At 50.8% G+C, this 24335-nt stretch overlaps 2 protein-coding genes across 2 annotated transcripts in view; both read right to left on the bottom strand.

Moving 5' to 3' along the window:
• The window catches only part of Dll3 (delta like canonical Notch ligand 3), a 9671-nt gene extending 2055 nt beyond the window's left edge, over positions 1-7616 (bottom strand). The window contains exons 1-6 of the mRNA XM_023721474.1: positions 7548-7616; positions 7155-7436; positions 6179-6239; positions 3782-4024; positions 1680-1897; positions 712-934 (exon numbers count right to left, since the gene is read on the bottom strand). Coding sequence (XP_023577242.1) covers positions 712-934; positions 1680-1897; positions 3782-4024; positions 6179-6239; positions 7155-7436; positions 7548-7616 — 1096 coding nt within the window. The remainder of the gene's footprint in view (positions 1-711; positions 935-1679; positions 1898-3781; positions 4025-6178; positions 6240-7154; positions 7437-7547) is intronic.
• An 11647-nt stretch (positions 7617-19263) lies between these two features.
• The window catches only part of Timm50 (translocase of inner mitochondrial membrane 50), an 8976-nt gene continuing 3904 nt past the window's right edge, over positions 19264-24335 (bottom strand). The window contains exons 5-11 of the mRNA XM_004636810.3: positions 23174-23232; positions 22966-23085; positions 22316-22420; positions 22125-22223; positions 20871-21027; positions 20465-20571; positions 19264-19472 (exon numbers count right to left, since the gene is read on the bottom strand). Of these exons, the coding sequence (XP_004636867.1) occupies positions 19371-19472; positions 20465-20571; positions 20871-21027; positions 22125-22223; positions 22316-22420; positions 22966-23085; positions 23174-23232 (749 nt within the window). The 3' untranslated portion in view covers positions 19264-19370. The remainder of the gene's footprint in view (positions 19473-20464; positions 20572-20870; positions 21028-22124; positions 22224-22315; positions 22421-22965; positions 23086-23173; positions 23233-24335) is intronic.

Genomic DNA, 24335 nt, shown 5'->3' with positions numbered 1-24335 from the left:
GGGAGCGTCAGGGGCGCAGCGGAGGGGCCGCCCGCGGCCAGTGGCCCCCGCCCCGCCGCGTCCCCATCCTCCAGCTGAAGGGCCAGCCTCGTGGGCGTTGCCTGGAGAAAGGGCCAGCATCGGGCTCCACCTGCTGCAGTCTCAGGGCCATTCTGGATTCCCACCGCGCCAGGTGGCCCTTTGGCTCCCTCCTCACAGCCGTGCCCACCGTGGGTTCCAGGGATGGCCAGGCCACGAGGACGGGGACAGACACACCTGCTGGCAGCCCCAGGGGGGCAGGGCCCAGAGACGGCCCGCTTACTGCTGTGTCCCCAGTACCGATCAGTCCAGAGAGCACTCGGGGTTCTGAAGATTCTTACATCCACCTCCGCTCAGAACCCCCCTATGGCCCCACGCTGCTGGGGGGGGTGGCAAGCGAGCAAGAGCCCGAGGCCGACAGCTCGCGGCTTTGCCCCTCCCTCTGCTCCAGCCACATGCCCACACCGCCTCCAAGACCCGGGCTGCCTTCTCTGCAGTACCCCGGTTAAGGCCTGGCCGTGGTAGACGCTCAGCAAATGCCCACGGAGTAGGGAATGGCCTCTGCTCATTTTACGGAACAGATGGGCTGGGCAGGGGAAAGAGGAATGAAAAGCCAGGGTCCTCGCCCTCGTGAGATCTCGCACCAGCGTCCCTCCCGCGTCTGGCGGCTGGTCGCCCCATGCCCCCCCTCACCATTCTGGCAGGGCTGCAGGCTGCACCGGTCCACCCTCTTCTCACAGTTGGAACCTTGGAAACCAGGTGGGCAGTGGCAGACGTAGGCAGAGTCTGGGTCAGCGCCCCCAACGCACAAGCCGCCATTGAAGCAAGGGCCATCGGCACAGGTCACCCCACTGACCTCACACCGCAAGCCGTAGAAGCCGCGGGGACAGGCACACTCGAAGGAGCTAGGTGTCTCCTGGGCAGGAGCGAGAGGCTTCAGACAGGAGGCTCCTAGGAGTAAAAGCCCATCTCCCTCCTGGGTCTTAACCCGACAAGTCCCGGTGTGCAGGGGCCTCACCTGGGCTCCTGGCAGGGACCAGAGAAGCCACCCCAACCACTGGCCTGTGCCAAGCTAATGCCACCTATGAGCCTCCTGGAGCTGACCATGTAGACAAATCCTATGTAGAAGCCCTAGCTCTAAGCCACCTCCTGTCTCCAGGCTTCTCTACACTCCCCTTCCCAGCCCTGACCTTAAACCCGGACCCTCTCTCCCAGGGTGGTGGTGGCCTCCAAGCTGTACTCTCGTAGTGCACACACCAGGCTCCTGCCCTCTCTGTGCCTTCCCTCCCACCATCCAGCCATGCCACTCAGCCATGTGCACAAGCCCCAGCACTGGGCTGATCCCAGGAAGCCTTCACTCGTGTGTGTGTGTGTGTGTGTGGTGTGTGTGTGTCTCCACCACACTCCCACTGGACAGCCTCCCCTCAGGAGGCAGCAAAGGACTCCAGCAGCTTTCAGTGCCACCTACCCAGTCTCTGCTCTCAATCCCAGCCCCACCACCAAAGCTTACTTCAGGGTACTAGGTGCAGGCTGGCCACCTCCAGGAACCCCTCCTTAATAACTACTTCCAGACACCCACACACACACACAGTTGGTATCTCAGGGAGCCCCAGGGAGGGTGTGCTGGGAACCCAGGACAAGGGGGAAGAGGGGATACTGACACTACAACTGCCCCCGTTGGCACACGGGTTCCCATCACAAGGTCCAGGCCCAGGGACGAGGCATCCAGCGGTGGCAGAGGACGGGCCCCGGGGCCCAAGGCAGCTGCTGGTTGAGACAGGGACCGTGCAGAGGGGCCCGGTCCAGCCCTCCAGGCACCGGCACTCATCCGGCTGCTCACAGAAGCCGTGCTCCGGGCTGCAGCCTGCCAGGCACACAGCTGTGGGGAACGGAGAGGCAGGGCAAGACAGGGAAAGGCCAGGGTCAGGGACTGGAAGCAGAAATGTTCCGCATGCTCTCCACATGCCACCAAACCTGCTCCTTGTGACAGACATCCTTATGGGCTCGATGGTATTACAGGGCCCCCTTTACAGAGGGGAAAACAGGCCCAGAGAGGCAAGGGAGGATGCACTGCTAGGGAAAAAGGGAGTGAGGATCTGAACCAGGTCTGTTTGCCTCAAGTGTCTGTGTGCTTGGAATTGGAAGCAGGATGAGATGAGAGCTTGCAAATCTGAGTCTGGAGAGAATGAGGGAGGGAGGTCTCAGACTGAAAAGGGAAGGCAAAAGCATCTTAGATTAGGGCAGGTTTGGGAAAATATGAATTAACTGAGGGTCTTGGGGACTTGGCAGCACTCTGGAATGTAGGAAGCATCTGAGGCAGTGATGGTGAACCTACCACACACGTGCCACAGCAGGTTGTTATCATAAGCTCTAAAAGGTTCCCCACTGCTGGTCTGAGCGACCCTGCATGGAAGTTAGGGACCCTAAGTTTAGACAGCATGCCAAGTAGCTCAGTAGATTAAAGCACCTCAGGCACAGGGGCCAGGGGTTGGATCTCCAGGCCTGTCATGCTGGTCCCACCCCCACGGCGCACTGAGGGGCAATTGAGACTGGGCATGGTGGCATGTGCTTGTAATCCCAGCTCTTGAGAAGCTGTAAACAGGCAGATCACTACAAGTCCGATGTAGTAGTGAGATCCTGAACACCCTACAGACCCTTCCCTAAAATACAAAAAAAGAAAAAAAGAAAGCAATGAAGGAGGCCAGGCATGGTACTGTGCACCTACAACACCACACTCAGGAAGCTGAGGCAGGAGGATGCAAGTCTGAGTCCAACCTGGGCAAACTAGCAATTTTTTAAAGCTTAAAATAACAACTGTGGGGGCCAGGGATATAGCTCAGCGGCACAGTACCTTCCTGGCAAATCCAAGGTCCTGAGTTCGATTCTCAGTCCCAAAAAATAAAAAACACATTTTAAAAGTTTTTATAAAGTGCTTGGGATGTTAGTTCCCCTTGAGTTTGATCCTCAATATTAAGGGAAAAAAACTAACAAGGAAGGTCATATATGATGGTGCACACCTGTAATCCCAGTTACCAACAGGATGAAGCAGAAGGATCCTGAATTTGAGGCCACTCTGGGCTACTTCACAAGACCCTGTCTCAAAATAAAAAGACATGAGACCAGGAATGGTAGTGCATGTCTGTTATCCCAGCACTCAGGAGGCTGAGTCAGGAGGATCCTTGCAAGTTTGAGACCAGCCTGAGCTACAAAGTGAGGTGAAGGCCAGCCTGAACTGCATAGAGAAAACCTATCTCTAGGGGCCGGAAAGATAGCTCAGCGCTCTAAAGCGCCTGCTTAGGCAAGCGTGCAGGGACCACGGTTGAATCCCCCGCACCACATGGAAAGAAGAGGCAGAAGTCCTTGGGATGAGGACCTTGGGGCAAGGGAGATTGGGAGAATTTTCTGAAGTGCTGGAGCTCAAGTAGGAAAGGCTTCAGAACTAGAAGAGCTTTGGGGTCTTAGACTCATGAAGGGGTGTGGGTATGGGTTGGGGGAACAAGAAAATAGTGTGAGGTTCCTGTTTGGCACAAGAAAAGCGCTTGGATGAGAGAAGGAGGCTGGAGTACCCAGGAAGGCCTGGAGAGAAGTCTAGGGTCCTCAGTTTACCCACAGATGGTACATGATAGGAGGAAGCTGAGCCCACGGTGCTAGGAAGAGGCTCAAAGTCCCCGATTCCTTAAAGAAGGTAGCTGGGTGGTGGAAGACTGAGGGCTGAGTTCAAAGGGCCGGAGGGAGACGGGATACGGTTGAACGCAGAACTCACGCGGGTCCTCGCACTGGTCCTCGAACGCAGCGCAGGGGCGCAGTTCCGGATCGCACCGCGAGGGGGCGCTGCGAGAACGACACAGGCGCGCACACGCGGCCCCGGCGGCGGGAGGCTCGCAGCGCGCGCGATAAGAGAAGTGCAGCTCCCAGGCGCCTGCGCGCTGCACGTCCCTGGCCCACGGACCTCCGGCTGCCAGTCGCCGCCTACCGGCCACGCGCGCCAGCAGGCTCCAGGCTGGCTCTGCAGGGAGAAGCAAGAGTACGAGGGTGTAGCTGTCCAGTTCCAGTCTCGGAACAGGCGCTGAGCGTGCCTGCTCGCTGGCTCCCCTGTGCTTAAAGTGAAACGAAAACACCCTTCTAGAGCCCTGGGGCGGGGGGGGGGGGGGCAGGAGAGGCGTCCTCTGACCCGAAGGGAGACTGGCAGTCACCATCCTCAGAAAAGGTGCGACTCCATCACCATGGTAACACGTCTCGTAGCAGCACCAGTAATATTCCCGTATTTGCCACAGAATCTTTGTGTATTAGTGGCGTGGTGGCACATGCCTGTGATCCCAGGACTCTGGGAAGCTGAAGCAGGAAAGTCTCAAACTGAGCCTAGTTTGGGTAATTTAGCAAGACCCTGTCTCAAAATAAAAAATTAGGGGGCCTGCCCCTTAGCTCAGTTCTTTAAGTGGCTGCTTCAACAAAGCACTCAGGCTCAGGTTACTGTGGTTGGATCCCCACAACTCAAGCCAGCCAAATCTGCCCTGAAGGCATTCAGTGCAATAAATAAATAAATAAATAAAAATAAAAAATTAAATTAAGGGGGGGGAGATGGCTCAGCAGTATAAGCGCTTCCCTAGCAAGTGCAAGGGCCTGAGTTCAATCCCCGGTTCTGCCAAAAATAATTAATTAATTAATTAATGGGGAGGAGTGTGGCTCAGTGCCTCCTTCCTTTCCACAGGAAAGGAGGAAAGGAAAAGGTGGGAGACCGCTAATGTCCTGTGACATTTGATGTCTCTTTCTGCACGGACAATAACATCTCCTGAGTAAGGCCACAACACATCCAAATTGTACCTCAAGGTCTTCTATCAAAATGGTGCAAGGACTCCAATTTCTAGATCACAAATTACCCATGTTCGTGAGACCTTGGGATACTAGGAGAGTGACACATTCCCCGGAGCAAGGGTGTCACACTCCAACATTGTGTGCCACAGGTGCTTTGCATATTAAAATGGTGACCGAACCTGATTGTAAGCCTTACACAGCAAGTTTCTCAAAGGAAAGGTAAGATCGCCCCATGTCCTGAAGGCTTTGCTCAGTGTTCTCCCGGTAAAGCTGCCGCATCCACAGGAGTCCATGGGACCTCTGTGTGGGCAAGGCGGCAGCTTCACATGGAGCACCCAGAAGTAACTCAGGTTGCACCTGGGCTCTCAAAATCAAGCATGTGGATAGTTCAGCAGACTAAAGCACCTGCTTAGGCAGAGCGCGGGGGCCAGGGTTCAATCCCCAACACCACAAGCCGTGCTGGGGCCCAACCTTGGGGCACACCAAGACGGCCACAGACTGGGCGTGGTGGCGCGAGCCTGTAATCCCAGCGCTTGGGAAGCTGAAAACAAGAGGATCATTATGAATCCAATCTGTGTAATGAGACCCTGTAGACTCTGTACTAAATACGTTTTTAAAAAACCATCAAACATGTACTGGTACATTTTTTGTTTTTGTCTTGTTTTGTTTGGTTTTGGAGACAGTGTCTAGTTATGTAGCCCAGGCCAGCCTTAAATTCACTATGCAGTCGACGCTGGCCTTGAACTCAAAGTGAACCTCCTGCCTCAGACTTGAGGTACTGGGATTATACCCATAATCCGCCACCCTCTTGTGCTACCACCCTCTGCTTGAGTTTGCCTGCGTTTCATGTCATCACATGAAATCAAGTGTTCAATTTTCTTTTCTTTTTTTTTTCTTTTTGGTGGAACCGGGGATTGAACTCAGGCCCTTGTGCTTGCCAGGCAAGCGCTTATTCTACTGAGCTATCTCCTCAGCCCCAACTATCTCCCCAGCCCCTCGGTTTTCTGCTAGTGGCATCATGTCAGAATTCAAAAACTGTAGCTTATCGCTAGAGCACCAGTTCTAGCATATGGGTTCCATCCCAGCACCACACGCACGCTCGCACACGCAGAGTTCTGGATATGAAGCATTTTGATTTCTGAGTTTTGGTGTAGCTCATCCTGTACCAGGACCAAGAACTCCATATCCAATAAAGGACATTTCTATGCCTAAGACATCCAGAACCCTAAAACTGTTAACACCTCCGTAGCCGTGATGATGGCTTAGGCCCAGCAGTCCTATGAATGCCCCATAATACAGACAAACCTGGGCCCTGGCCCCACCACAGTCCCAAACTGGAGACACTCACCTCCTCCCACCTGCGCTCCCAGCTCCTCTCTCCAGGTCTCGATGGTGAGGGAGAAGGCGCCCTGGTGGGGGCGGGGGAGGAATGGGTAGAAGGTGGTGAGGGCCAACATACTGTGAAAACCATGTCCAGGCTTGGAGAGTAGTGGCCACTTCGGGGAACTCGGCAAACAAAGGACTACTGCCAGAGGGGTGGCCCCAGGGAAGGAATGAATCATGTGATAAGGGCTTCATCCGGGATATGGGGTTGTCCTGAGGTACCAGGATGGTTCCCTTTTACAGATGATGAAATAGAGGCTGGAAACAGGAAAATCACTTGCCCCTAAGGGTCCAGAATTCAAATTCTGCCCTGTTCCCCTTTGTGTTTTGGGGGACTATGGGGAAGGGAGAGAGGATTTGTTTTTGTTTTTTTTGCGGAACCGGGGATTGAACTCAGATCCTTGAGTTTGCCAGTCAAGCACTTATCCTACTGAGCCATCTCCCTGGCCCCTGGAGAGAGGATTTGGAAGGTAATACTGGAGTTAAATATAGGCCCCAGTGGAAACAGAGGATGAAAAAGATAAGATTAGAGATTCCCAAAACTGAGTATGGGAGTGTCCCTAAGTGCAAGAGACTTGGGGTGGAGATGAGGCTCCCAGTTTTTAAGAACTCCCCAAGGTGCCAAGGTAAGGTCCGATGAATTCTGTTTCTACAAAGTGAATTTAGAGCCAGGGTGCTGACCCTGACAAGCACAAGGGCCTGAGTTCAATCCCCGGTTCCACAGAAAAAGAAAGTGAATTTAGGGGCCCAGTATGCTGAGCTGGAGCCAGCACATGGGGTCCCCAGTGGACTGGGTTTGAGGGGTTGAAAATGGAGGGTCCGGACGGTACAGTGATCTGGGGGCACAGTTAGGGTTTTGGAAGCTGGAGGCAGAAGGAGATCGAGATTTGGGCGGCAGGGTTAAGCACCCAGGACCCGGGACACCGCAGGGCTGGGCTCACCGGCCACACGTCCTGGAAGGGCACGCGCAGGAGGCGGTCGGGCAGCGGCAGGTCAGATGCGGCCGCTCCGGGCTGCTCGGTGTAGACCGGTCCCCGCGCGCTCAGCGCTGCGCCTAGGGCGCACGGGGACTCTGCGGCCTCTTCGGAGACCCCTGGCTTCAGACAGACCCTGAAGAAAAGGCGGCAGAGGCCTCGAGCACTGCAGGAGGACCGCGGGAGCCCTGGGCCCGGCCCCGGCCCGAAAGAATGGATCTGCAACTCTAAGACACCGGCTGGATGTGCCTGGGGCGGAAAGGGACACGGGAAGGGGTGAAGGAGCCGCGAAGACCCGGACGTCTGCCCGCTCTCACGCCCATCTATCCCTTCCCACTCCATTTCCCGCCCAACTCTGACCTGGGGAAGGAGAAGGAATACCAGGGTCAGCAACTGGGACAGGGTCCGGGCCATCCGCAAGCAGACCATGGCCTTTCAGGGGTCCCAGGAGTCCCAGATGCTGGCTCCCGGGTCTTATATCTGAGGGGAGGGCCCCGCCCCTTCAGGCAGCCTCCGGGCTCCTGGGGACCAAGGGGAGGGGGTTCGGGAGAAGGGAACCATGCGGGAGCAACTTGGAGAGGGTGTGCGCACTACCATGTAGTCAGCGTGTGATCCCGTGCGGAACTGTAGCCGACTTTGAGTGTGGCTGGGGTAGAGTAGGATGTTTGGGAGGCTATGCGTGACTACTAAGATTCTGTGTGTAAACGCGATGTGCTCAGGGGCTACTGGAGCATGTGTCTAAGTGGGACTACGTATGTGGACAGCGTGTACCTGGAATTGTGAAGTTGTAAAATAATTCTAAGATTGTCTATGCATGAGCCTATGCCTGAATGGGCAAGCAGGCGTGTAGGTGACTTCCACGATTGTGTGACACTCTTGAGATTGTGTGGCCCTGTGACAGTCCCTGTATGTGTATGTGGACATGTGCGAACACTGTATAGTCGTCTGAACCTGTTGATTTTGTGGTCTGCGCAGGGGTCCCTAGCTGGCAGTGTGTGCGAGTGTGGTGTGTGTGTGTGTGTGTGTGTGTGTGTTGCATTTGTGAAGTCCATGAGAGTAGCTGTGAGTAAATCTGGTGAGATGAAGATCCGAGGTTCTTTGTGGACCACTGCCTGAGCGTGCGCTCGCCGGCGTGTATTATCCCCACCACCACCACCACCAAACAAAGCCATGGTCCAAGCCTGGAAGCCCCAGACACAGCCGACGCCCGGCGCGCCCCGCCTCCTCTGAGGGGACGCCCAGCTGTATGTAAATAACGCCATCTGCCCGGCGGCCGCGCCCCTCCCCCGTGGTTGCAGCTGGGCTGCCCGTTTGGCCCCCTGGAAGGTGTGAGGAGCAAACGGACAGGAAATTCGTCCGCAAACATCAGGGGCCCGGGCTGCTCCCGGGCCCTAGGATGAATGGGGCACCCTGGGGCCCCAGAAGCCCCTTAGTATTCCAGGACCACAACAAATAAAGCCAGTTAGGAGCAGATGTTCCCGCAACCCCTCCACCATCTCCCCTCCCCACTACCCTGTCATGCTTGGTGCCAGGCCCTGGGCAAAGCCCATTAGATGGAGGAAACTGGTTTTCATTTCCAGAGTTAAAAAATGCAATACTATGGGTAGGAGATTTAGTTCAATGGCGCAGGACGTGGCTTGCAATCATGAGGTCCTGAGTTCAGTTTCTGTACCACAAAATGAATAAAAATAAAATATTAAGAGATTAGTAATTTTAGTTTGTTTTGTTGTTTTTGAGACAGGGTCTCACTATGCACTCTTTATTTCTTTTCTTTTTTTTTTTTTTTTTTTTTTTTTTTTGTGGAACTAGGGATTAAACTCAGGCCCTTGCACTTTCCAGGCAAGTGTTTAGTCCACTGAGCTATCTCCCCAGCCCTCACTATGCATTTCAGGCTGTCCTTGAACTCACTTTGTAACCCAGGCTAGTCTTTTTCTTTTTTGTGGAACTGGGGATTGAACTCAGGTCCTTGCACTTTCCAGGGAAGCGCTTATTCCACTGAGCCATCTCCCCAGCCCCGCCAGGGCTAGTCTTGAACTCAATGATGCTCTGCCTCAACCTGCCCACAGCTGGGATTTTACAGGTGTGTTCCACCAAGCCCAGCTCGAGGCTAGTAATTTTAGGGGAAGTTTTTTTCTAGGCACTTGTTTTGCAGAGTCCAACAGAGCCAGGCATACAGGAATGCTCAGAACTTTTATGAATGAAACTTTAGTCTAAGGAATTTCTGCCTACTCCCAGGACCTGGAGTCGTGGAATCCTCCTGAGCCCTGAGTGATGAAGGCCTGAGTCAGCTCTTGGAGAACTTCACATACCCCTCGGTTCCTCTCATTCACACATCTCCTGTACTAGGGGCCCTACCCAAGGGGATCCGGCACCTTCCCAGAGCTCCCCTAGCCCCGTGACCTCTCTTGTCTGACCCTACCACTCTGTCCACACATCCACCTTCTGGCCCTGACCATTCTGGCCTTGGGTGTTTGTTTTTCTAAGCACAAATCTGACCATGTACTCTAGCACAGAATCTCTAGTGACTCCCAGGACCTTCAAAACATCTCATGAGCTTCTAAGGCTGACATTCCAGGGCAATTGTTCCACATGGCTCCTATTCAGATAGGATCTGTGGTCCCCAGGGCGTTCTATCCAGTTCTTGTGGACCCAGAGCACTGGGAAGCAAGGTGGGCCTGGCACTGGTTCAGGTGGAAGACTGAGTTAGTTCCCTGCACAGGGGTCATCTTGCAGAATCTGGGTAGCTGTTAGAACCAGCTGTGGGAGGAGACACAGTCCTGGCTTGGATAACCAGGGAGAGTAATAGATTCCAGGTCTGAGACTTCCCAAACTACTTTAACTGGTCACAGTGGTGCATGGCTGTAATAGCTACTCAGGAGGATAATACAGAAGGGTCACAAGTCTGAGGCCATCTTGGGCCACACAGCAAAACCCTGTCTCAAAAATTTAAAAAGGGCTAAGGATGTATCTTAGCAGTAGAGTCCTTGCTTAACATATGAGGGTTTTAGCACTCATCATTATAAATCGTCAGTCCTGGGGCCGGGGAGATAGCTCAGTAGAATAAGTGCTTGCCTGGCAAGCACAAGGGTCTGAGTTCTGGTGGCACACACCTATAATCCTAGCACTGGGAAGACTGAGGCAGGAGGATCGTTTTGATTTCAAGACCAGTCTGGGATGCAGTGTGAGCTCAAGGCCACCCTGAACTGCATGGCAAGACCGTCTCAAAAAGACAAAAACTGGGCCAAGGAGATAGCTCAGTAGAATAAGCACTTGCCTGGCAAGCACAAGGTCCTGAGTTCAGTCCCAGTAGCGCAAAAAAAAAAAAAAAAAAAAGACAAAAACAGAGCCAGCCAAATAGCTCAGCAGATTAAAGCACCTGCAAGCAGGCACAGGGTTTGCTCTCCAGGCCTGCCCTGCTGGCCCCACTCCTGGGACGCGCTGAGATGGCAACTGAGACTGAGCGTAGTGGCGCGCACTTGTAATCCCAGCTCTTAGGAGGCTGTAAACAGGCGGATCAGTGTAAGTCTGCTTTAGGAATAAGACCCTGAACACCCTGGAGACCCTTCCCTAAAATACAAAAAAAAAAAAAAAAACCCTGAGAAAACAGCCTTTGTCCTAGGTTTCATCCCCTGCATCAACAAAGCCTTTACTAGGGGGGGTGTTGCAGGCACAATGGTCATGTGCAGGACTGTTCTGTGTTTCATGTGTATGGTGTTACTTAAGGGATTTCTTTTTTGGCAGAACTGGGGATTGAACTCAGGCCCTTGTGCTTGCCAGGCAAGTGCTTATTCTACTGAGCCATCTCCCCGGCCCCACCTTAAGGGATTTCTGAGCATCTTTTTGACTGTTTAGGACTTTTCCTTATAGGCTGACCTTAGAAAACACAGAAGGCCATGCTGAGGTGATAAATGAGCTAAGACTTAAAGGAAGGAAGGAAGGAACCACAGAAATCCGGAAGGGAAGTGTCCATGCTGCGAGGAAGAGGCCCTGCAGATTTCTGTGCGGCTGGGTCGAGATGGCGAGGCTGTTCATTGGAAACCTGCCCCAGGAGGCCACAGAGCAAGAGATCTGCTCACTCTTTGAGCAGTATGGGAGGTGCTGGAATGTGACATCATTAAGAACTATGGCTTTGTGCACATAGAGGACAAGACAGCAGCGGAGGATGCCATCCGTAACCTGCACCACCATAAGTCACATGGGGTGAACATCAGTGTGGAAGCCAGCAAGAGCAAGAGCAAAGCTTCAACCAAGTTACACGTGGGTAACATCAGCCCCACCTGTACCAACAGAGCTTCGGGCCAAATTTGAGGAATACGATCCAGTCATCAAAATGTGACATCGTGAAAGATTATGCCTTTGTACACATGGAGAGGCAGAAGATGCAGCAGAGGCTATCCGAGGCCTTTGTAACAGAGTTTCGAGGTGGGATGTGTGCGGGCTGAAATCCCAAGCTGTGGTTGTGCATGAGAATACACACCTTGTTGGTACCCGTCTCCGAGATGTTTTCAGCTCTGTGCATTCAGTCCCTCAGGAGCTAGGGACCTTAATTTACCTTGCTAAGTTCAAACCTTTCTTTTTCTCTCTAGTGCCCATTATCCTGTTCTTGCTGTTTAATACTTCTGTAGCTTCCTATTCATGTTGTTTTCCCAGCAGGCCTTACTGTATGCAGAAGCGGTGGTGGGGGCTGCCCTGTCTCCTGCCTCCAGGGGACACTGGATTTGGGAATGACTTTGGTGAAAGAGTCACCACTGCTCTTGGGTTTCTTTTAGCCCTAAGGCTAGACCTAGAGGTGGATCACTTTTAACTTTCCAGTTAAATAAATGGTTTTTCTTTTTTGGCGGAACCAAGGATTGAACTCAGGCCCTTGCGCTTGCCAGGCAGGCACTTATTCAACTGAGCTATCTCCCCTGTCCCCTTGGTTTTTCAATTTTAAAAAAAGAGAGATTCAGAAGGAAATCCTCCATGCAGGGAACAAGTGCAAAGGCCCTGAGGCAAGCTTTGCTGGCACTCCCGGGGAGTCCCACAGCTTGTTTTCTATTTTCATCCTGGGCTTTGCTCTAGCAGAAGACCCAAGAGAACCAAGAGGTCTTCCTTGACTATTCCACCCCATCAAATTAAGAACCTTGAAGCCCCCAAATCATTATCTTCCTACCATATTTATGAATTATGGAGAAATACTTGAGCACTGTCTGCCTCTATAGGAACACCAGCTTGGCGAAGACTAGACTGTCCATGTGTTCACTCACTGCTGCAGCCGTGTAGAGGGGAGAGAAGTTCACACCCTCAAACATGCATGACTATGTGAATGAACGAGAAGGAACTCATACTAAGACCTTAAGGATGAGGGGACAGGTGTGAAGACCTTGTCCAGGACCTCAGGGCACCTATGAAGTGGGCCAAGGGAATTCAGAACCTGTTGGGGATGCACTAATGCTGGTACAATCCTGCCTCAGCCCATAAAATGATTGGTACAACACTCTGGCCCTGGGGCCCAGCATTGCAGAAACACCCTTGGCCCTGTTTTAGTGTCTCAGAGACCATGTGTGTGTCAAACCCTCCACTCCCTTTCACCAGCCTCTAGCATGTGTTACCTGACAGCACCAAGGGAATGAGCCTACCACCAAGGCGGAGGCAGGAAGGCTCAGTGGGCACAGCAGCCTGGGCTACCCTGAGTGCCAGAGCCTTGATCCCCAACACTTTTTCCTTTCATGCCCTGGTGAGCCCACAGGTCTGAGCCACACTTAAAGGCCTCTCAGGTTGAGACACAGGGTGTCCACACCATGGCCCATTAACATCACTACACCCACAGCTCACTCCAGGACCACATTCTGCAGACACAAAAGCTTCATCTTCACCTCTGCTTCCCATTAGGGCAGTGTCTCCAACTCTCTAAGCCTTGTACAAAGCAGACAGGCTCTCCTTAATGCCCAACTTGGTTCACAGGGAACACCCTGAGGACACGGGTACACCCCTCTGCAGGACAAAACTCCCAAGGCTGGAAGCTGTGGTGCAATTCTCATTCTTCTTTGTGTTCACCACTGAGTGCTTTCAACAATCTAGAGAGCACAGTTCATTCTGAACTGTGATTTCAAATGTATCTTTTAAAAATATTTATCGGGGGCCAGGGAGATGGCTCAGTAGAATAGGCGCTTCCCTGGCAAGCGCAAGGCCCTGAGTTCGATCCCTGGATTCCGCAAAAAAAAAAAAAAAAAAAAAAAAAATTATCAGGAGGGGCCGGGGAGATAGCAGAGTAGAGTAAGTGCTTGCCTGGCAAGCACAAGGGCCTAAGGTCAATCCTCTATTCTGCCAAAAAAACAAACAAAAAAATTTATCAGGGAGACAGCACAACAATCAAAGCACCTACATGGTAAGCCAAACACAAGGATCAGAGTTCAATCCCTGGTACCACATGCTGTGCTGGCCCCAAAACTGAGTGGGGTGACACATGCCTGTAATCCCAGTGCTGGAGAGGCTGAGACAGGAGGATCAGAGTCTGAACTACCAGTGAGACCCTGTAACAAAAAAATTATAAAAATTAAAAATATACATATTTATCGAGGGCTGGCAGGATAGCTTGGTGGCAAAAGCATCTGCTTAGCAAGCAGGACCCAAAGAGTTTGATCCCTGGTACAGGGTGTGGTGACACGTGCCTCTAATACTGGTGCTGGGGAGGCTAAAACAGGAGGATTACTACAAGTCCGAAATGCCCCGTTTGAATTGCCTAGGGAGGCTTTGTATCAAAAGATTAAAAGAGAGGCAAACAGCACAGGAGGTTTGATCCTGGGCCTGCCAGGCCGGCCCTGCCCCCAAGACGTGCTGAGACAGCAACTGAGACTGGGTGTGGGGGGAGGGGCTTTAATCCCAGCACTTGGGAGGCAGTAAACAGAATCACTGAGTTGGATCTAGTAGTGAAACCCTCAACACCCTGTTCCATCCCTGGCATCACATGCTACACCAGCCCCTCCCTCCTCCCAGGGTGGGCTGAGCAGGCCACAAAAATAAGTAAAAAAAATAAAGGAAAACTTAAAAATTAAAATAGGGGCCAGGGAGATGGCTCAGTGGAATAAGCGCTTCTCTGGCAAGTGCAAGGGCCTGGGATCAATCCCCTGGTTCCGCCAAAAAAATAATTAATTAATTAAAATAAAAAAATATTTATTAGGGCTGAGATCTGACAAGATAGCTGGGCTGCCCCACAGGCCCACCAAGGAAATTCAGCATTTTCTGGCAGAGCCAGTTTCTGGGATTTCTGGGGACAGACGGGAACACCACCCATTATTTTCACGTGGCCATTGCTGGCTCCCAGGATTCCCCTTTGGGAAGAAGGGACTTTTTTTTTATGTGTGTGGCCAGCTCAGCCCACCTGGGGGCAGGGCTGGCTGGCATGTGGTGCTGGGGGATTGAACAGTGGTCCCTGTGCTTTGCTAAGCTTGTTCTAAGTAGGTGCTTTAGACCACTGAGGCATCTCACCAGGACGGAAGGGACTTTTAGTTATTTTTGCAAAACTGGGGATTAAACTCAGGCCCTTGCACTTGCCAGGCAGGTGCTTATTCTACTGAGCCATCTCCCCGGCCCCTAAGGAGGGACTTTTATTTTTTTATTTTTTACATTTTTTTAAAATTATTTATTTATTACATTTATTTATTGTGTGTGTGTGTGTGTGTGTGTGTGGCCAGCTCAGCCCACCAGGGGGCGCAACTGGCTGGCATGTGGTGCTGGGGATCAAACCGTGGTCCCTGTGCTTTGCCAAGCTTGTTTCAAGTAGGTGCTTTAGACCACTGAGCCATCTCTCCAGCCCCAAGGAGGGACTTTTAAACTTGAACTATTTCTGCCAGAATACCCAATGGCAGCACTCAAGCATGTTTTATGATCAAAATTTAGCATTCTTTTTTTTTTTAATTTAGCATTCTAATGTAGACAAGTTGGGAAGAATACACCTAGATTTTTTTTTTTTTTTGGAACTGGGAATTGAACTCAGGCCCATCTGCTTTCCGGGGAAGCGCTTATTCTACTGAGCCATCTCCCGAGCCCTTCATCTAGATATTTTGAAAGACAAATGGTCGTCAGCACTGCAGCTCCCCAGTTCTGCTATCCATGCAGGCTTTGCTGAGTGCTCCTAACCCAGATGACCCACTAGCAAGATGGAGCGGGGCAGTGGAAGATCAGCAAGCCCAGCCACAGAACAGCCAGAACAGGGATGAGGCTATATGCCATGAATATCTACGTCAGTCCGATCCTGTGTCACTTCTGCTCTGCCTTTTTTGTTTGCATGTAATGGACACAGTCTTAGAACATTACGAATAAAAGGCCAGATATTTAAAGCCAGACACCTGCAGTCTCAGCACCATGGAAGGCTGGAGCAGGATGACTGCAAACTGAAGCCCAGCCCGGGCAACACAGACTAAGCCAAGCACGAAAAGGGGTGGAATCAGGCAGGAGACAGAGGGAAACAAGAGGCATCTCATCTGGTTACCCTGACATGCCTGAGGGAGAGCTGTAGGCCTCTATCACTTTATAGATATAACTCAGGCAATGGCAGTTCATGGAAGTAACCTGCCCATGACCACACAGCCAGTCAGGATGGCAGACCTGGGATTTACACTAGACAGTCTTAAACATAGCTTTCAGTAACAGCCCATCTGCTGCAGCACACCACAGGTCTGCCCACTTGTTTAGAACCTCTATTGTTTTGGGGTTTTTTTCCCCAGTACCAAATTCTAGACCTTTCATTTACCAGGCAGGTGCTTGTTGCTAATACACCCTAGAACCTGTATTCTTTTTGGTTGTTTTTTTGGCAGAACTGGGGATTGAACCCAGGCCCTTGCCAGTCAAGCGCTTATTATACTGAGCCATCTCCCCAGCCCCTAGAACCTGTATTCTTAACACAGCTGTGCTGTCCAATGCAGGAGCCAGAGCACATGTGTGTTTCTTAAATTTTAAGAATTCAGGGGCTGGGGAGATGGTTCGGTAGAATAAGCGCTTCCCTGGCAAGTGCAAGGGCCTGAGTTCAATCCCCAGTTCTGGAAAAAAAAAAAAAAAAAAATCAGAGGAACTAGAGATACAGCTCAACAGCACAGTGCCTGTCTGGCAAGCTAAAGACCTGAGTTTGATACCTAGTACCAGAAAGATAAAAATAAAAATTCAGAGAATGACCAGGAGTCTGAGGCCTGCCTGGGATCATAGTGAGGCCAGGCTAAAGTCCAGGTCTTGCCATAGCCTGGTCCAGGTCTCAAGAATAATTTTTTGGGCTGGGGAGATGGTACAGTAGAATAAGCACTTCCCTGGCAAGTGGAAGGGCCTGAGTTCAATCCCCGGTTCAGCCAAAAAAAAAAAAAAGAGTAATTTTTCTTTAATTCTTAGCTGGATGGGGTTGCACATGCCTGTAGTCTTAGCGCTACAGGAGGCTGAGACAGGAGGATTACAAGTTTGAGCACAATCCAGGCAATTAAGCAAAACCCTGACTCAAGGGCCAGGCATAGTTGTACATGCCTATAATTTCAGCACTCAGCAGCCTGAGGCATGAGGACTATTGCAAGTTCAAGCCCTTGTTACAAAGTGAGCTCAAGGCCAGCCTAAACTGTATAGCAAGAACCTATCTCAAAAAGACTGGAAAAAAAAGAAAGAAAGAAAAGAAAAACCTCAAAATAAACAGAGCTACGAACAAATGTATCTCAGTACAAAGGCCCCAGGATCAATCTCGATTACCAATTTTTTTTTTTTTTTTTTAATCTGGTACAGGTCTCACTATGAAGCTCAGACTTGGAGTGATTCTCTTGTTTTCAGCCTCCCCAGTGCAGGCATTTCAAGTGTGCCTGCCCAGAAGCAGGGCCTGTGAGACATGTGGTACTGGGGATGCAAAAAAATTTTTTTCTGGTACCAGGAATTGAACTCAGGTTTTTTTGTTTTTGGTGTGGAGGACCAAACCCAGGGCTTCCAGCTTGCTAAGCAAGTGTTCTACCGCTGAGCCAAGTCCCCAGCCCCAGGAATTGAACTCAAGACCTTGCACTTGCCAGGCAGGCACTTAAATCAGAGGTATTTCCCTGGCTCACACAAAAGAATAAATTCAGATACAGTGGTGCGTGCTTATAACCCCAGGTTTTTGGGAGGCCGAAAGAGCAGGAACATAAGCTTAAGGCCAGCCCGGACAACTTACAGACCCTGTCTCAAAAAATAAAATAGCTGGGAGTTGGCTCAGTGGAATAAGCGCTTGCCTGGCAAGCTCAAGTGCCTGAGTTCAATCCCCGGTTCCATAAAATATAAAATAAAATAAAATAAAATAAAATAACATAACATAACATAACTAAGATAAAATAAAATAAAATAAAATAATGGCTGGAGATGTAACTTGAGTGGAGAATACCCTTAGGTTCAATCCCGAGGACTGCAGAATTTTTTTCTAAAAATTGTTTTCAGGGCTGGCCAAATAGCTCAGTGGATTACAGGGCCTGCAAGCAGGCGCAGGGGCAGGGGTTCAATCCTGGAGCCAGCTGCGCCCCCCCCCGCCAGGGTGTGCTGAGAAGGCAACTGAGTCTGGGTGTGGTGGCATAGCCTATGATCCCAGCTCTTGGGAGGTTGTAAATAGATCACTACGAGTCCTATCTTATAGTGATCTATTTACAGACCCTGAACATCCTGTAGACCCTTCCCTAAAATACAAAATAAATAAAAAATAAGTAAATAAAATTGTTTTCGAAACACTTACTATGTAGCTCAGGCTAGATGTTTCTTAACTTACTATGGAGCCCAGGCTGGCCTTGAACTCAAGGCAATCCTCATGCCTCAGGCTCTTGAGTGCTGAGATTACATGCATGTCCCACCACACCTGGTAAAAAAGAATCTGCAGTTATCCTTTACCCTTGCCACACAATACTTACGATCCCCATAGAGCCCCATATATCACGCAGTCGCCATAGTGAATAGCACAAGCACAGAATAAGCAGCACAGACAGTGCCACCACCCCGCACTGCTAGGCAGCAGTTTAGTTAGGGACCAACACAGGAACAGGGAGATATGGGGACCATGGCACGCGCCTAGAATTCACAAGGCCCTGGGCTCCATCCCATGCACAGCAAAGTAAATAAATGAAAAAAGAGAATTAATGTTAAAATCCTAATTTCTAGATGGGCATGACAGCATACCTGTAGTCTCAGCTACTCAAGACGTTGAGGCAAGAGATTACTTCTTCAGGGGCAGGAGAGATGGCTCAGTGGTCTAAAGCACCTACTTGAAACAAGCGTGGCAAAGCACAGAGACCGCAGTTCGATCCCCAGCACCACATGCCAGCCAGCCCCGCCCCCTGGTGGGCTGAGCTGGCCACACACATACACACACACAATAAATAAATGTAATAAATAAAAATAAATAAATATTTTTAAAAAAAAAGAGAGAGAGAGATCACTTCTTCAACCCTGTTTAAAGGTAGCCTATGCAAAATAGGGAGACCCTGGGGCTGGTGAGATGGCTCAGTGGTCTAAAGCACCTACTTAGAACAAGCTTAGCAAAGCATAGGGACCACTGTTCAATCCCCCAGCAAACATGCCAGCCAGCCCCGCCCCCTGGTGGGCTGAGCTGGCCACACACACACACACACACACACACACACCCACACACACAAATAAATAAAATTAAAAAAAAAAAAATAGGGAGACCTTGTCTCAAAAAAATAAACAAATACATAAAAATGAAACAATAAAAATCACAATTTCTGCCTATTAAAACACTGGAAGATCAAATAGCCACAGGCCCTTTTCTCCCCTAGGCCACAGCAGTCTAAAGCTGAGCACAACTGGTCCCATGAGTGTGGCAATCAACAGTCCACTGAGCTCAGACTTCATTTCCATGCAGCTACCTGTCTTTATTCAAACCCCTCTTCACTTTTCCACACGCAAGGAATGTGGACCCAGCAAGGGAGATGCACTCTATGCAGATCTCGAAGCACATGGGTAGACATGGCTGAGTAGAGACCCAGGCTTTCAGATTCCCGGGCCAGGATTAAGAGCTGGCCCCTGTGCTTGCAGGTGGTCAGCCACTGCAGGCCCTCACCCCAATGCCCATCTGAAGACTCTCCGGACACAGGAGTTGTGACATCTGGGATGCACTTTATTGGACCTGTGGCTGCCCCACCCTTAGTCTGGCAGCCCTGGGGCCCAGTGGACCCAGGCACTGAGTTTGAGGATGCCCAGCAGTCAGGGCTGTTTGGAGCGAGGCCACAAGCGGCTGGTGAGAGAGCTGAAGAAGAGGTTCTGCTTGTTGGACTTGGAGAGCTCCGCTAGGCGCTGCTGCTCCTCCTGGGATGGGGAGAGAGCAAAGGGGTCAGCTCAGAGAGCAGAGTCCCTTCCCAGGCTCCCAGGTGGCTAGCCCGCAACCCAGGGGCCATCATCCCTTTAGCCTGGACTCATCCCCCAAGACATAACACCCACCATCCCCCACATGGGGATCTGACCCCTCCCTTCCACCTGAGACACTGGCAAGTCAATCTGAGTCCCCAGGGTCCAGGCTCCAAAGTCTAGAAACACCAGACTCATCCCAGGCTCTGAGTTTGTGGCCCTGAACCTCAGCAGCTCCTCAGGCCCCAAATGCTCAGATTCCAGGGGCCCTTCCTTTTAAGCCTGGGAACCTATTGCAGATGCTATGCCCCCATCTAGGTGATGGTCAGATGCCAAGTCCCAAAGTCAGACTTCAGCAGATCACACCGTCCTGCACCCAAGGGACCAGCCCTGGGCCCCATAATCCCAGTGTGGATGTTGAGGGTCTCAGATATCGCCCAGGAACTCAACCTAGATGGTCAGTTTCAACCTGCACCCCTGGCCTGTCTCAGATTCAAACTATACTCTTTGCCCCACTTCCAATTGCTGGAGGACCTAGGCACACTGACACCTATCTGCAACACTTTCACAGGAGGCTGGGGCAGGAATACTTCTGAGTTTAAGGCCAATTCATGCTACATATAGTGAGACTCTATCAAAAAAAAAAAAAAAAAAAACGAACGAACCAAAAATCCCTGTGGTCTGTTCAAGACTAGGAAACTCATTCCTTAGACTCATAGCTCAAGCTCAAGATCCCTCTTTTCAGACTTAATCTAAATTCTCAGTCCGCCTCTACTCGGTGCCTCCAGAGCAACTGACCGCCCAACCAAGCCAGCACTCATCATTGCCACCCCCTACACTGAGAGCTGGCTGCAGACCGACCCTACCCGCTTACAACAGTACTGCAAGACAGGCTGTGTCATAGTCCTGGGGAGCCCAGAAGTGGCCCCCAGTGTGGGGATGTGAGCCTTGACCTGCTCAAGCTGGTTCTGTCGCTGTTTGAAAGCCTCCAACGGGTCATCTTCCAGGGCATAGTGCTCCAGTACGGTCCGGACATCCTCCACCTGGTTCAGTGCAATGGCTGTGGGCACAACACGGGGGTCAGGCAGGATGCGGAGGTTAGAAGGAGGTGCACCCACAGGGCAAAGGTCAGACCTGGAGTCAGGACTCCCTGGAATGCTTCTTGATGCTCTGAAAGGGTTCCCCTGAATATTCCCCTTAGCCTCTAAATGTGCACAAGAGCAATGAATACTCCAGAAGTCCTCTTGGACTCCTGCACCTCAACTGCTGTTTTACAACACAAGCCAGAATCAAGCATCTGTTAAAATCTTCAGGGTTAATGGTGGGGTCAGAGGCCAGGAGGCCAGGATTAATCCTCACTCTTAAGGAAGGCAGACAGGTCCAATAAGATCCGGTCATCGGAATTGCCGTCCCATGGTCGCAGGGCAACACCATTGTAGGGCTGTAGGCGGAAGGCTTCTTTCTTGCAGTCCACAATGACCACGCGGGCTGGATCCCGATTCAGACACGAAATGTCCTGGAAGTAGGTCACAGGTCTTATCATCACCTGCGTTCCCACTGCCACAAACACACAGAGCACCATGCAAACTGCCATCCACAGCAGGTTAGTCTCAGCCTCTCAGGGTGCTAGAGCACTAGCCATAGATTCAAGGACCAGGGTTCCCTGTAGTGTGGACTCAAGAGATTCCCAGAAGGAAGTGGACACTGGCTCAGGTGTCTCTGGTATACTGTAGGTATGAGAACCTTTAACCCAGAGAGGAGCAGACAGCCACGTCAATACAGGGACAGGGACAGGGACACACACACACCCCCTCTGGTGTGTGTGGCCAAAACCCCAACAGCAGCCCAGGTCCACACTAATCAAGACCTATACAAGCCAGATGTAATGACACACAACTGTAATTCCAGCACTTTGGAGGCTGAGACAGGACAGCCACAAGTTTGAGGCTAGCCTGGCCTATGTAGCAAGTCAAGGGCAGCCTGAACTACACAGTGAAACCCTGTCATTTAAAAAAAAAAAAAAAAAAAAAAACTAGAAAACAAAAAAATACCTATACAAGAACCAAAAGGGACCTGGACATATAGGTATTTGTAGCCAGACCCAGAGCCCTAGATACGAGATCTCAAGCTAAGCCAATCCCAAACATAGGCTTGTATCAGCTATGGTAACTACAGTCTCCAAAACAGTTTCAGTTAGCAGGGCTAAGCTACATTCCAGCCTTTTTTTAAAATTTGGAACAGGTTCTTGCTAAGTTAGTGAAATGTCTTGCTTATGCAGTTCAAACTGGCTTTGAACTCACTCTGACTCAGGCTTGCCTCACGCTTGTGGTGACTGTTCTCTTGGTTCAGGCTCCTGAGTCCTGGGACTATAGATGTGTGCCACCACACCCAGGTGGACTGTCTTTTTAGGGAGGACTCGCTTTCCCCAACTGGGGAGAAAGAGGCTAAAGCATCCCTTCTAAGGTGGATGCTGACTCACATACTGTCAAGATGATTCAATTGGGCAGAGCCACAGCAGGGTTGAAGATGGGATTGAAGCTGGGTATCCTACCTCTCAGGTAGTGGCAGTATCCCTAAACCCATCCCCAAGGCCCAGTATAACGCCAATGGCACCTTCACATGGTGCCCATCCATGTATCTCGTGGCGTCCCGGAACAAGCGATAGGAGATGAAGCCATGAGGGTCCACGCTATCAATGAGTGGAAACGCCGTCTAATAGGAACCAAGAAGAAGACAAGTCAGACCTGGCCAGCAGCTCTCCACATCTGTCACACCAGCCCTGTCTGCTCTACCCCGAGCCTCACCATGCCGGTCTCCGAAGTGAAGATGACAATTTCGTACAAAGGGGCAAGCTGCTGGAACAAGGTTTCGATGCCTGGGCGCTTCTTAAACCTCCAGCCAGTAGCCAGCTGGGGAAACAGTGAAGGTAATGAAACACTGAAGGCAAGATGCCCCCAGAGGCCCCACAGCCTGCTCTAGGAATTCTCAGAACCAGGGTCCTCTCTGCTCTTGAGGGATTCAGGAGCGTAGGAGCTGTGAGCAGAGTCTGAACAAGCGCTGATTTTTTTTTTTTTGGCAGTACTAGGGACTGGACCCAGGGCCTCTGCACTGAGCTACAGCCCCACCTCTTCTTAAAAGTTTTTTTTTTTTTTTTGCGGAACCGGGGATTGAACTCAGACCCTTGCGCTTGTCAGACAAGCACTTATTCTACTGAGCCATCTCCCCGGCCCCCCTCTTCTTAAAAGTTTGAGATGGGGTCTAAATTGCCCAGGCACACATCCTGTGTACCCAGACACATTCATAACAAGCCCACAGAGTGGGTACTGAGGAAAGTGAGGAAACAGGAAGGGAAGACCCTCCCCAAGAAGCACAGCAGAGTGGGGTCCAGTCCCCACAACATCACAACCTGACTGCCTGGGTCCATCCCCAACCCACTGCTTTCCCCAGGACACACCGACCACTCAGGGTGCAAGAGGACACCAGTGAGCTCCAGAACGAGCGTGTAGGGTGGCTGGTAGTACGGCTCCCGCAGAGGGTCTGGGAGAAGGCAAGGGCTGGTGGGCTCAATGATCATCTGCAAGAGAGGGAGAAAACAGCTATGTTCAACAAAGAAGCCAGGGGCTCAGACTGCAGGACAGGGACTGGGTCAGGTCCCTACTCACCTGTCTATAATCTTTGAAATATTTGTATGTCCGACGCAACTGCTGAATGAGAATCGGATCTAGAAGAACAGCAGGCACAAAGGGATTCCATAAGCCCCTGCTCCATCTCCCAGGTAAGCAGGAGGCTTATGATGTACCTGAAACAAACAGGGCTACCTACGCCCTGCTACCAACTTATTTCTAGATCCAAAGGAAGAAGGCAATGCTGTATCACCAGGTAAAAGCAAAGGTATTTATTCACCTGCCCAGTTATAACCTGAATACTTACAACCACAGACCATGCCAGGTGTAAAATAGAACATTTACACATTAGCCCACTTAGCCACATATTTGTAAACCCACTGACACTACACCAGATTTTGTATATGTGGAACCAACAGTCTTCTAGGTCTGGTTTAAGCCAAAGTACCGAGTCTAATCATACCACAAAGAATACACACCCATATCTATGTACTTCATTTTATTTTTTTGATACTGGGAATCAAACTCAGGACCTTGTGTTTGTCAAGCAGGGGCCATACTGCTGAACTATCACCTTGGCCCTGTACCTGTATACTTCAAACCAATGATTCTCAACTAGGAACAATCTTATCTCTCCTCCCCCTGAGTAGTTTGGCAATATATGTATAGAGACTTGTTTTGTTTTTTTTTTTTTTTGTTTTGAGATAGTCTGTCTTTGTAGTTCAAGTTGGTCTTGAACTCACTATGCTTGAGGCTGGCTTCAAAAAGCATGGCAATTCTCCTGCCTCAGCCTCTTGAGTGTTGGGATTACCAGCATGCACCACCACCCCCAGCTTTCTGGAGACCTCTTTGACTGCTATAGTAGTGGCATCTAGTGGACACTGCTAGATTTCTTACAACACAAGACAGCCCTCCTCCCCCACCCCAGCAAAGAATTATCTGATCTCAAGAGTCAACTGGGCTGGGAGTAAAAAAGCTAAAAGCTTAGCCTAAATTCTTTTATTTATTTATTTTGATAGGAGAAAAATGATAAAAGAATTTGCCAGGGAAGCGCTTATTCCACTGACCCATCTCCTCAGCCCCTTAAATTCCATTTAAACCAGTAAACTGATTACGTGAGTGCCTACTTCACTACAGTATTTTCAGTCTAGTTCTACCTATTTATCATGCCTCTTAACTACAGCATAGAAACCGCCCCCCC

Source organism: Octodon degus, unplaced genomic scaffold (genome assembly GCF_000260255.1).
Source record: "Octodon degus isolate 3935 unplaced genomic scaffold, OctDeg1.0 scaffold00083, whole genome shotgun sequence".
Classification (NCBI taxonomy): Eukaryota; Metazoa; Chordata; class Mammalia; order Rodentia; family Octodontidae; genus Octodon; species Octodon degus.
Note: the sequence above shows the minus strand (reverse complement) of the source record. Positions and strands in the feature narration are given on the sequence as shown.